Raw genomic sequence first — 15,650 nt, forward strand, 5'->3', positions numbered from 1 at the left:
CATGTTTAGTAAAAGAGCCACACCAGTGTTTTTTGTTTAATGTAAATATTTATCGAAAGAACATTGGAGCCACACTTATATGGCAGCATGTTTTTTTTTTAAATTCTTATTATTTTTAAGGTGGATGCTTGAAATGAAAGCAAAAAAATAACCATTACAACAGTTTGCCAAGGCCTGACCTACTGACTGTGCTAGTGCTTGCTTATTTTGCTTCCTCTGTACCTTATGTGCTGTTTCTCTTCCTCCGATCACTATTCCTGTCCTTTGCGTGTTGCGCACTCTCTACCTCTCCGCTCATCTGTGGCTTCCCCACCCCTTTCAGTTCAGTTTAAAAACAAATTTTTTCATCCCCTACAACAACAAGCTCCTGCGCTGCATCTCACCTATTCCCTATCCCATTTTTGTGTTTTCTGCCTAACCACCATCTCCTCCATTACTCACCCCTTAATCTCGGTGCTTAAGGGCATGTATATTTCCCCACCTGCTTTACCATTGCTGTCTGGCCCCTACCCTTGGCTTGTTTTTAGGTCTCGCCTGGAATAAGCATCCGAAGGATGCGTCCAGGCAGAGACTTATAGCTGCCTGTCTCGCGGGAATGAGGGACAAGAGGGTGTTACGAGCTTTTCTCCAGGATTTGGGTGCGCGAACGCGCACGTTCCGTCCCGCGCTGCGCCGTGCAGTGCACATCCCTCCGATTTCTTCAAGTTGCCACACATGCGCGCGCATATACACACACAGCCAGACAGACTCGCTCACACCCTCCCCCCACCACAGTCATCGGCCTCTTTTAAACACACACACATGCATACACACACGCATACACACAGACTCCAAAACACATACACACACGCACGCTCACACACATACAAAGCCCCCCGCCGCCGCACGCGCACACACACACATGCCCCCCCCACCCTCGCAGCTCAGCAACAAGGCGAAGCCCCACTCACCGGCTTCCTTGGTGCGGCTCTCCTCTCATCGGCAGCTGCAGGGCTCCTCTATGCCGGTTACCACGGGCTCTCCCTCACTCCCCTGCTCCGGTGCACAAAACAGCCGCGGCTCTTCCGTGGGAGGCAGGGTAGGCTCCCGCCCTCCTACTTCCGGTTTCCGGTTGTCCCGCCCGGCCTGCCTGACTTCCTGGTCGCAGGCCGCCGGCGATGTACGGTTTGTACCAGGCTGCGGCGGCAATGCGGGGGGACACACGAGGGGTAGGCTCCCTCCAGTAGACAGGGTTCCTATTCGGGATTCAACCGCTTTTCTGGATTCACACACTTCTTGTAGGATGAGATCCAACTTGTCCTCTAATGCAGGCCCTGCAGTCGGCGGAGCGTTCTCAGGTCCAGCCTTAGTATTTGCAGGGTCTGCCGTGTCCGGGACGCAGTCTTGCCCGCCGTGGTCCAATTGTCGCACCCCTTTGCGTCCCATCTTGTACCTCTCCTCAGCAGCGGTCAGAGTGGGTACAGCAACCGTGGGATCGCAGCGTGCTTCCTGCGTATTCTCAGGCTCCTCCGCAGCGTCTTTCCCAGTAGCCCACCACAGTACCCGGATTCACACACAAGGCCCACACCGGACCGCGTCTCTCCATCCAAGCGCCTGCTCCACACCTTTAGTCCACTGCGCAGTTTACCGGTCTTGATGTGCCCCAACTTGTCTGTTTCCGTTGTGTGTTGATAATTAGCACATCCACACTAGTGTCAGAGCAGCAGCACCGTTTGTGTGTATCTTATCCACCGTGGTTACCGAGGCCCGTGTAATGCGACACGTGAGCCAGGAGACTCTCTATACGGCCCTCACTTCAAGTATTGCCACGATATAGCAGATGGGGCCAGCATTACCATCTCGCACTGCCCAATACCACTTCCATCGAGGTACTGACAACATTTTTGCTCTTTCTCTCTCAGGAGTGTTCAGGCAATTCCACCACACTGTCTCCACAGGCACAATGCCAGTTCAACGTCTTTAGGCGCCGCCCTCCCAGAGGCCTTACTTAGGGTGCTCGCAAGCGGTGGTTCCGTCGCAGCACCGCACCACTATCCAGCCTCCGCAACGCCGCTCTCTCCTCCACAGAGTATTCTCTGGGTTGCAGCTCTTTAATTACAATATCCCAGTAAGGGCGCCGCACGAGAACCCAACATACTGTGTCTCACTACGCAGTCAGGGAGCAGGCTGCCGCACATCCCCGAGGTCGCGTAGATTCCAGCCCAGCTTGCTGCCACACTCCCCGCGTCGCTCCGCGCTTTAGTGCCTGCCGCCTCCACTTCGCATAATTTCAGACGGCAATGGGGCAGCCGGGGGCCCAGGCTGTAAAGAGCCGTTTCTACCTCCATATCGGCAAGGGTACTCCCCAGAGCGCAGATTCGAGTCTCACCACAGCCTTTCTCACATCACGGGACAGTGCGTCTGTAAACCTCCGGCGTCCTGATCTCCGTCGGATTCGCTGTCTGCGACACCCAGACGGTAACGAGCCTCCTCGCTTGTCACCGCAGTTCACACACACATTTGGTGGCCGCTTACCGGCAGTGTGCAAGTGTAATACAGAATTTTACTGGCTCAGGTCCGGAGCCTGTCTAAAAGACCTGTCAGCCACGCCCCCCCCCAGAGACTAGTAACCTTGATGTTCTACACTTAGTTCATCGCAAGGGTCAGACATACCTTCCCCTTTGCGGTGAGTGAAAGAAGCACATGGCTCGCCTCCAAGCATGTGTTTATAGAAACATGCACTTTTGTGTCGGCTGAGTCTCAGGAAAGTTTAAACTTCTATTGCGAGGAGCAAACATAAAATGGTTTCACAGTCTAAAAGTAACTTTATAAAACTCTAATTAAAATAAGTGAGTGTACCTCTAGAAAACCAATTACCTGTGGGTTGTAACCATTTTTAGGTCGAGCTGGAGTTAGCATCCGAAGGATGCGTCCAGTCTCGACAACTTACCTGCCCGTCTCATGGGAATGCAATGCAATAGGTCTCACTTTTGCGAAAGTTTAAGCTATTAGCATTGTAAATGACAATGCCTTTTATTTATGTTTTAAAAGCAAAAACATAAATAAAAGGCATTGCCATTTACAATGCCAATAGCTCTAACTTTAATAATGCGAGACCTATTGCATTGCAAATGCTTGTTGTAGCTCCATCTGTGCGGCTCAGGCCTTGTGCTACTCAGGGAACGGTATTTCCCCAGTGGGCAGGAAGGGTGGAGGTTTTGTACCGGTGGGGGCCGTTTTTTTTTGCTAGCGGCTGGTTTTCGGCACCTTGTAACAAAAGTGCAGCAGCAGTGTTACAGCCTGGCAATCCCTCCCCCCTCACCACCCCTCCCACGCCCTCCCTCTTCCCCCGGGGCAGTCGGACATAATTACTAGGGCTGGTTTGACCCCAGTCTGGCCCTGGGTATAGGTGTGAATGCCTGGGCCAGTGTGATCTGTGTAACCCATATGGTGGAAGTGGGCCTGGGACGTTCCAGAGGTATAAAGGACGAAAGCCTCCTCCGAAAATGTTTGGGGACATGTGTTATTTTTAAAAATGTGTTAAACACTGCAAGCAACTAACCCACCTGTTGCCTAAACTCCTCTAAATATATAGAGACCTGTGTGTAGTCCGGTGTGCATTGTGTTAATGCTTTTGTTGTGCTAAGGAGCAACCTATCGATATGATGGAAAAGTACAGAGAAAAACATTGTAAAATAGTAAACGTAATCATTTAATATACAGAAACCTATGACATAGAAACCATCCTTATCTTCCATGCCGATTTCCTTTACCCATATCAACCATTATTTATATTGAGAGGTCTTTTTTTAGTAAATGGGAAACATGTTTATGTTTGCAGGGTTGCAGAGGAGCACAGAATGAACGAACATAATGCTGCTGTGAAAATTCAGAGCTGGTTTCGAGGATGCCGAGTGCGTGCCTATTTAAGGTATTATGTGCTATTTTTTTTATTTAACTCTTAAGTTTTAAATATTGCTATTTTTACTCCCTATTCAGTTATTTGCATGCTAAACTATTTATTCACTCTACTATATTTCCATTGTGAAATCTTTTAGTCAATATTATAGAGGCAGAATTGTTTGATATTGCAATTAAATAAAGTAAGAATGTCTCAACTGTTTTATGTGCAATATATTTCCAATTGTAGGAAGCATTTCAATTGAGATTTACTAGTGGCTTGAACAGAAGATAGTAACAGTACTACATATGTTTTCCTCATTAAATAATTTAGCAAAACTCACAGCTTTTAAAAATGCATTGTTGATCTTGGCCCTTTTTGCAGGGACATCCCAGATTTTTGCCTTCCTTTGCTGAAATCGTTCTTTCTTGGCTTTTAAGACTCTGTGCACCTTTTCCTGCAAGCCAGTGGTAAACGCTTGTGGTCTCTCCTTTAAAAATGGTCAAATCAGTCAGCAGCGAATTGGCACATTTAATTTACTTGTATTTCACTATTATAATGTACTAACTGTACCCATGGTCTTTAAACTAAAAGGTACTAATGGGCAGCATCACTCATTGTGCCACCCACAAAAGTAGCACTGTAAAATCAGTCACAGGAATGCCTTTGCAGCCTGTGTGTGCAGTTTCAAACTGCCATTTGGGCCTGGAAAACTGAACCTTTTGCCAGGCCTAAAACTACCATTTTAATATGTGTAAGGCACGCCTAAGGTAGGCCCTAACGGGTCATAGGGCAGGGAGTATTGTATTTAAAACGTAGGACATGTGTGATTAAGTTCTGTATGTTCTAGCAGTGAAAAGCTCCTAAAATTGTTTTTCACTGTTGTAAGGCTTTTCTCTCCCAATGACTACCACTGGGTTACTTCATTACATTTAAGAAGTGCGGTCTTCAGATAGAGATATAGTGGTGGCACTCGAATGAATAGTAATTCAAAATCCTCTTTAACGGTTAAGTTGAATTTTAAGTTACAATTCTGAGATTGCCACTTTCAGAAAGTTGACATTTTCTTGTCCCAACCCACTGTGTTTTTGTGGGAATTTTCCTGAGTCACATGACTGTGAATGGCTCTGCTGTTGGGATTTGTGTATTACTTCCAGAATATGAGGTAAAGGGGGCTTAGGTATGGACAGGATGGGCCATCCTGGCAGGATGGCTGGAGATTGTGCCCAGCCTCACTTACTCTTCCTACAGCACACACAAAGTAACGTAGCACTTGGTCTGCCCTGCCTTTTGAAACCTGTGACAGTTTAGCTTCTGGTACAGGGAAAGGGAAAGAACTGACCAGAGCTAGTTTTGGGGGTACGTCAGAAAATTCCCCACACAAAGGCTAGAACCAGGTATAAAGAGAGGACCTTCAGAACAGGCCTGGACCTGTGGAAGATTCAGAAGAAGAACTGCCAGAACTACTGCAATGCTGCTTGAAGGACTGCCTTTCTGTCTGAAGAAGGACGTTTTGACCTGCTTGCCTTGATCCAAGGCTACCCAGAGTGACTCCAAGAGTCAGCTGGCTGACCTCCTGTGTGAACTAAAGGGAAACAACAAGGTTTCATAGGCCTGCCATGCAACTGCCCAGCTGATCAGAACCAATTGGATCTGCATGGACCTGCATAAGCCTAGTTGCTGGCCATAGTGGAGTGAGTCCTAATCCCCAAGAGGTTCCCCCAGGTGCTTGACCCTTGGCTAGCATCACAAAGTACTCTTTCCTGTCTGAATGAAGGTTCCATTAGATCTGGCGTGAAGAGACGCAGTGCCCCGCAAAACCACGCAGCTTGGCACCAAAAGCATCCCCGGATCTGACACAGAGCAATGCGAAACTGCACAGAGTCGCGCCAAGCAGAGCATGCCCGAAGGCGTCATCGGAACCTACGTCAAGTGATGCAAAGTCCCGCAAAGCCTCACCGTCCAGCTGAAAGCTTCACGAAAGCTGATGCTGAGTGACACGAATCTTGCCGCACAGTGAAACTTTAATCGGAACCGACACCAAGTGACGCAAAGCCCAGATGCGCAGACCTCACATCAAGGATATAAGGAACAACTTCCGGCAGGTCGAACTTGGTTCTTTGCCACACCTGCACCCTGTCACGGTTGACCTGAACTTGTTACTTTGTTTCAGTCAGGTGTGACCAGGTAATCACAGCTGGCACTTTGCGCTTTTGGGGCTGTTTTCACCTAAAACTTTCAAATTCAATATCTCTGGTACTATTGATTAGATTTTGTCGTTCTGGTATAATTTTATATATTTAAATGTACTTTATTTATCCAAATTGGTTTGGGCTTTTTCTTTTGTTTTTTTCTCACTTTATTACTGTTTCAGTGCTGCATAATTACTTTACACATTGCTTCTAAGTCAAGTCTAACTGCTTTTGTGCCTAGCTACCTTAGGGTTAAGCACAGGTTAATTTATTGACTTTTGTGGTTCTCCCAGACAAGAATTGTGATTGTTGCTTTATTGAGGCTTCCTCCCCTCACCCAATAATCAATTTTCTTACGTGCATGCATACCAAAGTCATGCCATATACACATTGCAGTATGCACTGGTATTATCTACAGAAGTGTGTGATTAATAAGCACATGAGAACATTTACAGAGTAGAGTCAAAAAGTAAATGGAGTTATAAGGTTGTCTCTCTTTGTCACGTCTTTATCCTTCTCTAGGTGTGTGTGTACATTTTAACTTAAGTCAATAGACCCTAGCCTTTAGCATGCTTCCATGTTGTTTTAAACCATACAGTAAATAACAATGTAATAACTTCATTAAATGTATTTTATATCTGACAATTATTGCACTGTTTTAAGAATTGTGATTGTGTGTACAAACGTAATGTGAAATGACGTATACCAATATACTTTCAATAAATACTTAATTCATCTGTTATTACACATCTGATTTGTTTAACTCTGACAAATGTCACACTCTGTTTGTCCATATATTTATTAATGTAAATACTTCATTTATATTTATAATGTTGTGCTTACCTAAAACAGCTTTTAATAGTGCAGCACATTCTTTCGAGAGCAGCGGGCTCATTTTTAAAGTGTTAACAATTGGTCTTACATATCCCACCGTGCTGTAATGAGCCTGAAACCTAAACAAATCCCCATAACATCTAGAAAAATGGTGTGAACAAATTGAACGATAAAAGTATCCCTTCTTAAATATGCATAAGTGTGCCCTTCATCACAATATTGTAAACTCGAGAGAAATATGTAAGACTTAAAGTACATTCAGTGAAAATGCAGATTTTCCAAACTATTTAAGCAAAATATGAGATTTTATTAAAGACAAAGACACTCACATTATATTCACAAACACTGTAATTAACACTTCCCTCAAAAGCATTATTAATTCAGTATTTTGAAGAAGACCTGAAAGTCTTCTATACCAGTTCTTGGCCCTTTTGTGAACTGAAAGGATTGCGAAGTACAGAGTAGCAACTTGAGCACCCATGGCCTGATTTACTGCATACTAAAAAGCTGAAGAGCGAGAAGCTATTCAAAACTAAGATAGTTGTTAGAATAAAACAAAACCTTACTACACAACAACTATTGATAAAATCAAGCTTATGAGAGGAGAGTAATAGCAAAGGAACAAGAACCCAGGCCTAATCGAAGGGAGTAAAAGCCGGTGGGCACCTCCTTGTCATAAATAAGATTTTACGAGGCTATTCTCAAAGGTAAATCTACCCATGAGTAAATCTACGCATATACATTTTGTAATAAATGTGTTACTTTTGGCTATTCACCATTTTAGAATATAGATTTTCTACAAAGTCAAGGCTTACATGCCACCATCCCTGAAACCGGGGATAAGCCAAATTTATGAGTGTAAAGTTACTTACGTAGGCTAAGGTCTTCACCACTAGTCCAGAACCATGACCCACTTTTTAGTATGACAAACTTTCTAGACCCACCTTGCTTTAATAGACAGTAGGTGGGCGATTCTTTTTAATTTAACGAAACATCATTTGGCAGCAAATTGTCATTTACGTGCAGCATATTTTCTATTGAAATGGTCACTAAATTTGCACAGACTTACAGTGTTACTGATAAAACTATATTGTATTCAAATGATAATGTTCGGAAATCAAGTTTCAATAAATATTTATTATTTGTGCATCACCAAGTAAAGTGTCCAGATTTGCTCTGTTCCTATTAAAATCTTTGTTTCCATCACATATAGATTTTTTTTTAAAAATGCTTAATTTTTCCTTTCCTAACTGCTGAATGGATAGGGTTCATTTACAGGTATCTCCTTTTTGGTCTGAGTTACAACAAAAAAATATCATGTAGCATTTCCTTTCACACTTGAACCCCAGCAAGATTGTCACATAATTCACTTTACTCTTCCTTTTCTGATGGGAAAGTGAGAGAAATTTGTAAACCTCCAATACCCATGTTTAAAACAAATAATCAGCAGAAGACATAGCCTGACATTTGACCTCTGTCTTTAATGTGCAGCAAATGTAAAAGATAGATGCAGAATACAAAGGCATCTTTATTTATTGCTCAGACTTTCGTGACCCACCAAAACGCTGGTCACAACACAGTTTGGTGCTCTATGGTATGGTATTGGGAAATTTTTAAAAGTTTATTAAAGCAAAGAAAAAAAATCAATACTAGTATTTTCAGTTACATATTATTGTAAATTCATTGTATATTTATATTTTAAATGTAGAACAACATTTAAAAACCAGGACAGCACTATTAACCTACATTTTGGATTTAATATTTAATGAATTTCAATATATTCATTTAAAATTATTTTTTTAAAAGATTTATTTAAAACTTTACAGCTAACGTAAAATGCTTTTATTTACTTATTCTGTAGTAGAAATGACTGAAAGTTATATATATAATAATTTTGAATTCTTTTAATTATAGAACAAAATAGTTACATTTATTTCTTAATGAGAAGTTATTAAAACATTTTGTAATAAAATAATATTTTTTTTTATTCATGTATCATATTTTAAACATTCAAATAAATGTATGTATATTTTTAAAATGGCAACATAAATACTTTTATTTTAACATTATTTCTGTCTGGTTCTATTTTATTTCCTACCTCTATTATTTTCTATGGGATGGGTGTTGCACTACCAGACGTTGGCCATGAGTGATGCTGACTTACTTCAGTTTTGAGCTGGATTACGTTTACAACTGTTTTTGGAACCCGAATGTGCTTACTCTTTTATGGGTAGCACTATGACCCTCCTTAAACCTCTCATTAGCTCTCCCTAAATCCTGTTTTACTCCTTCCTAAACCCCTCCCATTTGTAGTATGCATTCTCTATCTTGCCGCCACGCCACGCCCCCATCCCTCCCAGGCTTACTACATAAACATTTATGTATGTATGTGGAGATCCCTTCAGACTGGCGAGGCGGAGACCTCCATCCATAGGTTAATAAATAGAGTAGTACATTTAGTAGTACTATTGAACATACTACAAAATGCAGTTGGGAATGGGCCCTCAGAGTTTCTCTCACTAGATTGGGAAACTCACTGCTATTCTTCTCTTAAATCTTGTGACAGGCAAAATATCTGGTTTTAGGGTACTTCCCACACTGATTCCATCACCTATGCCTAATAGGCTTAAGTTTAGAAGTGCAATATGTATGAGGAATAGTAAAGCAAAGGTTTGCGAGTACTCAAAAGTTGCAATGTTTTGTTTTTCCACATCATTGGCAATGCAATTCCCCATTGCAACACCCATTTTTCTGCTCCAACCAATGCTCACAACTACAAAAATTCCAACCAGCTCCCAAATTCTATGGCTGGAACGGAGGCGAGGATTATGCTCTTCTTTCTTTATTTTCCATATCCAGCAGTGTTCAACTTTAAACATAAAAACTATCTTTCCCATGGATCTTAGGGAAAGGTCAACAAGGTGACCCAATCAGTAGTCCTGAACACCCTGATAGGCACTAGGATTCTGGGATATGTCCTCTTTCTTTTCCTGCTCCTCCGGCAGTTAAGTCACAAATTTTCTTTTTCCTCATTGTGATGGTTATTTTGTTTAATTTCTCTATTGCTGATTTTATTGTGGTATCATTGTTGCGCCGCAGTGATTTCACCGCAATACTTCGTGCCGCTGGAGATCTCTCATTGCTCCACTCGCATCAATTGCATTTAGACTTGGGCTGATGCGGTAGCGGGCGGGAGAAGCTAGAGGGAGTGAGTGCAGCGTGAACCACTTTTTGTTGCTCTGCGGGGGACATGCGTCTTTCCTGTCAGATTCAAAATCTGACAGCAGAGCGCCCTGCTAAGCCTCTGCCCTGTTGTGATGCCCATAATAACGGGTCAGTAATTATCCATTAGGCAGCCTGATGCCTGTTTGAGGCGGGTCGATAGTTTCTTTAGGGCTCAGCCCGCAATTGTCATTGGAGCAAGAAGCTCCCAGGAGGCCAGTGCCTCCCTTACTTAGGCTGCCATTTGGGCCCGACTCAGGCGTCCAGAATACCTATAGAAACAGGGTGAGTCCGCCCAGGGGAGTTTTGTGCGCACATATTCGCGCTTGTGTGGCCAAATACAAGGCTTTTACAGCCGCCAAACAACTAAGAGCCTTAGGTTCGCTAGACTAGTAGGGCAGTGAGGCCATTTTCAAGGGTCCCTTTCTCCCATCACCTACCTACCCTGTAAGTTCCTGTGCTGTCATGGATGGGGATTACATCGAGGAGGAGTCCATACAGGTCCCCCCTCGGATGACTAGTTCTGTGAGGTTGTGGGTGCCTACATCCATCAGACAGTCACGGCGGCTACAGGTCTCTTCAAGCGTTGCCTCATGGAAATCACCTACACCTACACTGACACCACCCCTTCAAGGGGTACCCCCCACCCTTACCCGTGCCCCTAAGCGCAAATCCGAGTCAGCCATTGATCTTGGCACCTTTGAATGCTTAAGAAGGCGTTCCTAGCCCGCCCTTACCTTGACCGCCCTGATGCAGTAGGCGAGGTCACCCCCTTGTCCCTGCAAGGCAGAAGGACAAAGGAGATAAGTCCCCTAGTGAATCCACTGATGAAGCGGGCCCCTCAAGCCCTGGCACCCCTGCGAGTGGCGTGGAAGCCCCTTCAGATGTCCTGGTCCCTGAGGACCTTCTGCACCCACGTTCCACGGAATGGGTCCCTGGGGATAAGGTCGCCCAGTTTGTGGTGAGTGTAGTATAGTGGCGGTCACCCCTGAGATAGATCCCCGCATGGCCAAGTTTCTGAAAAAATACATCTGTGACCCCAAGAAAGGGATAAATAGGTCCTGAAGAGCATGTCAGGATACACTCCTGGACTCCTGTGGCCCACTCACCAAAATCCTGGAACCTTGCAGAGGAGGCTAAGGCCTCCAACTCCACCCTCTCTCCAGAATCTGTGTCAGGCTGGGTTCAGCATTCTATAGTGTTTCTGGGCAACTCTAATTGCAGTCTCTCAACTAAGAGGTGGTGTTCCCTACTGTCAAAGGTTGACCTCAAACTTGGGGACCTCACTTCCTCAGAGGCAGGAGCAGTGGCTCACCAGGGGCTCTTTGAGGGGCCGTTTGTCAAGGACTTGAGCAAATTCGTGGCAACATTTACCATCTTGGAAAAGGCGCAAGCCTCCATGAAAAAAGTCTTTCACCCGAAGGCTTTCATTGGGGCCGGACGTGGCAGGGGGCGCTCAGCCGGCCACTTCTACACCCAAGCCCCTTCCAGGAGCTTCAATAAAGCGCAGGAGCAACCCAGGCAAGGATAGTTTTTCCAGTCCAGGAGAAACTTCAGGGGTGAAGGCTCCAGGGGTGCAGCCAGAGGCCACTTCCAGGCCCAATCAGGTGAGAATTTGCCTCTCCCTCTAGTTGCATGTAGGAGGGCAAGTTGGCTTTGCTCGCGCATAACTGTGAGGCCATTACCTCGGATTCATGGGTTCTCCAAACCATCAGGGGGTTCCACATAGAGTTCTACGGGTGCCCGGTTCAGGAGTTCCGCCCACGCCCTCTCATCTTTGCTGAAGCCCAAATCGCCCTGGTAGACAAGTAAGTGGCAGATCTCCTACGCAAAGGAGCGATACCTTACGCCTGCCTCCACCCTTGGGGTTTCCTAACCAACGTTTATTTGGTGGACAAGACCGATGGGGGCCAGCATCAAGTCATAAATATAGAGTAGTTTAACAGCTGGTTGGTTTACCGCCATTTCAAAATGGAGGGAATCTACCTGCTGCGTGACCTCCCGTGCCCAGACGACTGGATGATGCGCCTAGATCTAAAGGACTCATACTTGGCTGTTCCGATCTTCCCCCCCTTACCGCCGGTTTCAGTTCCAGTTGAAGAGCCAGGTATACAAGTTCCCTACCCTCCCATTCGTGCTATCCTCCGCGTCTTGGTGCTTTACCAAGGTCCTGAAGCCAGTGGTCGAGTAACTCAGGGCTCAGGGTTTCCGCCTCATCATTTACCTTGACGACCTCCTCCTCTTGGCTCAGTCCCTGATGTTACTGGCAGAGCAGCTACAGATCGCCGTGGCCTAATTGCAAGGCCTGGGCTTCTTCATCAACCAAAAGAAGTGCCTCCTCTCTCTAGAAAGGAAGACTACCTTCCTTGGGTTTGTCATAAACTCAGTGATCAAAACCTTAAGCTTACCAGCCAGGAAGATTTCAAACATTCAGCAGGAGCTCAGGAGAACCTTAGCCAGGCATACTACTTCTCTCAGGCAGATCACCTGGGTAGTGGGTCTCCTGTCGTCCTCTATACAAGCCCTCTTCCCGGGTTCTCCCCACTACAGGGCCCTCCAACGACTCAAGGCCTTCCACTTGAGGAGGGGTCTGCAGTATGCAGAGCAAGTCCCACTACCAGGGGAAGTGAGGCTGGACATTCGGTGGGGGATAGACCATATGGAGGCCTGGAATGGGCGGGCCATCTTTGGCTCAGAACCGGACATTGTTATAGAGTAGGATGCCAGCAAATAATGCTGGGGTGCTTGCTCCTGGGACTTCTTTACAGGAGGAAAGTGGCCCGCAGACAATCTACTTCTCCACATCAACTGCTTAGTGTTATTGGGAGGCTCCTTTGCCATCAAATGTTGCCCCAAGGACAAGGTCAGCTACAGCGTACTCATCAAAATGGACAATGTCTCAGCGGTCCGATATATAAACCACCTGGGTGGCACCAAGTCCAAGGTGCTAGCGGATTTGGCCAAAGAGTTTTGGAAATTTTGCCTCGACCGCAATACGTCGGTGTCGGCGGAGTAGGTTCCTGTGGCATCCAATGTGATTATGGTGTGGTGCTCCAGGGCATGGACAGATATGAGCCTCTGCCAGTTGAACACTCCTGTCTTCCAGAGGCTGCAATCTCTATGGGACCTGTTCTAGGCAGATCTTTTTGGCTCGCGCCTAGACCATCATCTTCCCAAATACTTCAGCTGCAAGCCAGACCCTCTGGCAGCAGCTACGGATGCCTTCCTCCAAGACTGGTCGACAGAGGTGGGCTATGCCTTCCCACCATCGTCATGATAATGCGCCTATCGCCTCAGGTCAGCAGACAGAAAGCAAAAGTGGTGCTGATCACGCCTTATTGGAGGTTTCAAGTATGGTTTCCAGTTCTGGAACTTTCCTGGGATTCTCCAATCCTTCTCCCCCAAGATCAAAATATCCTTCAGGATCCCCAGGGAGGTCTCCACCCTCTGGTCTTACAGAATCGGATGCCCCTCATGGCCTGGTGGATTTCTAGCAACGCTGGAGACTCCGTGGCCTATCAGGAGAAGCTCAAAAGATTTTGGCAGCAGCCTGGGCAGAGGGCACCAACAAACGCTACAGATCATCCTGGTCCAAGTGGGTTGTTGGTGGGGTAGGAAAGATCAAGATCCTGTGGGGTGCAAAGTGGTCTACATCCTGAATTTCCTGGCTTCCCTCGCTTCAGAAGGTTTGGCGTATCGCACTATCAATTCGTACAGGTCAGCAATTTTGTCCGGCCATGCCCATGTCCAAGCGAATGCGGTGGGCCAACATCCACTTGTCTGCAAGCTCATGAGAGGTATTAGTCTGACGCTTCCACCGCAGCGCAGATATTCTGAGTTGTGTGATGTTAACAAGGTATTATCCCTCTTTTAGTCGTAGCAGGCAAATAAATACCTGTGAAGGAAGGCCTTATCAGCAAAATTTCCCATGCTCTTGTGCCTAATCTCCTGCAGGAGAGTTTCTGATGTGAGGGCCCTGGACCACTCTGGTCGGGTCATTACCCCCAAGGAGTCATCTTCCATATTTCTCAACACACAAAGTTGCAGTCCAGGACAATTTTGTATCCTGCCTTTGACAAATATCCCAAACTGTGTGTAGTGCGCTGCCTGTAGGCTTATGAAAGTATGACAGATGAGCATCGTCCCCTCGGGTAAAACAAGTTATTGATTTTTCTCAGGAAACCTTTCAAAGTGGTCTCTTCCCCCACAAAGCTAGACGGATCAGATGGGCCATGCAGGAGGCAGGCATTGACATTTCGCACTTTGGTGCCCACTCAGTCAGAGGGGCGATGGCCTCCAAGGCTTTTTCACTCAGAGTCCGCCTCGAGGATATAGTTCCTGCCGTGGACTGGTCTTCAGATTCCATGTTCCAAAAATTCTATTTCAAGCCAGTCGTGGAAATGGCCTCCCTGATGGTTGTCAAGCTTTAAACAAGTATAACTAAAATTGTTTCCGACCCAGACACAGTACGGAATCTGCTCTTCTGGCAGTTATAGAGCAGCTGTGGGCCACCCTAGACAATGGTAACACTTCGGCACTGATTTTACTTGATCTCAGTGCGGCCTTCGACACAGTATTACATAAGATTCTGCTTCAACGGCTAGGGAGATAAGGGTCAACGGCAAAGCCCTGGCCTGGTTTGCGTCCTTTCTATCCAAGCGCTCCTTTCAGGTGTATGGCCCTCCCTACCTGTCCAGCATCTACCCTCTCAGTTGTGAAATCCCCCAGGGCTCTGCCTTGAGCCCCACGTTGTTTAATGTGTATATCCGCCCTCTAGCCCTCCTGGCCAAAGCACGGAACATCAATATGGTATCTTATGCTGATGATACTCAGTTGGTATTTACCTTCTCCAACAACCCTGATCAAGACCTACTGAAATTCCGTAAAGATGTCCTGGCCATTTCAGATTGGATGGCGGACAACTACTTACAACTTAACTCCTCTAAGAATGAGGTGCTCTTGGTCGGCCGTGATACCCATAAATGGGATTACCAATGGTGGCCCACGGCTCCCCAACCGAAAATTGCAGTCAAGAACTTAGGGGTCCTGATGGACAGTGCTGTCTCATTTAAGATTCACGCTAAAAAAGTAGCAGGGACATGCTTTGGCCTCTTACGCGGCCTAAAACCCATTCTGGGGTTCTTTGATGCATCCACCCGCCAAATGATTGTTCAGTCTGTAGTTCAGTCACGCCTAGATTATTGTAATGGGCTGCTACTTGGCGTGAATAAAACATTAATTAAAAGACTTCAGCAGGCACAGAATGCGGCGGCATGCATCCTTTTTGCCCTTCTAAAGTAATGTCACACCTCTAATCTTCTCTGCCGTCTCCTTTGGCTGCCAATTGAACAGAGAGTCCAGTTTAAAACTCTCTGTACCACACACAAGATCATGTAGAATCTAACCGCCAGAGGACGCCGACAGCCATCTTCTGTCTCGGCTTTCGTTGACCAGACAAGCGGCCACGTCTCGACTCGCACAGTTTGAGCCTGTATCACGGCATTCAACCATAAAGAGCGAAG

The 15,650-nt window shown here is 45.9% G+C and overlaps 1 protein-coding gene across 1 annotated transcript in view; it reads left to right on the forward strand.

Annotated features, from left to right (window-relative positions):
- SPATA17 (spermatogenesis associated 17) overlaps positions 1-15,650 on the forward strand; it is an 895,854-nt gene that overhangs the window by 172,669 nt on the left and 707,535 nt on the right. The window contains exon 2 of the mRNA XM_086925466.1: positions 3,821-3,910. Coding sequence (XP_086781592.1) covers positions 3,821-3,910 — 90 coding nt within the window. The remainder of the gene's footprint in view (positions 1-3,820; positions 3,911-15,650) is intronic.

Source organism: Lissotriton vulgaris, chromosome 6, assembly GCF_964263255.1.
Source record: "Lissotriton vulgaris chromosome 6, aLisVul1.2, whole genome shotgun sequence".
NCBI lineage: Eukaryota > Metazoa > Chordata > Amphibia > Caudata > Salamandridae > Lissotriton > Lissotriton vulgaris.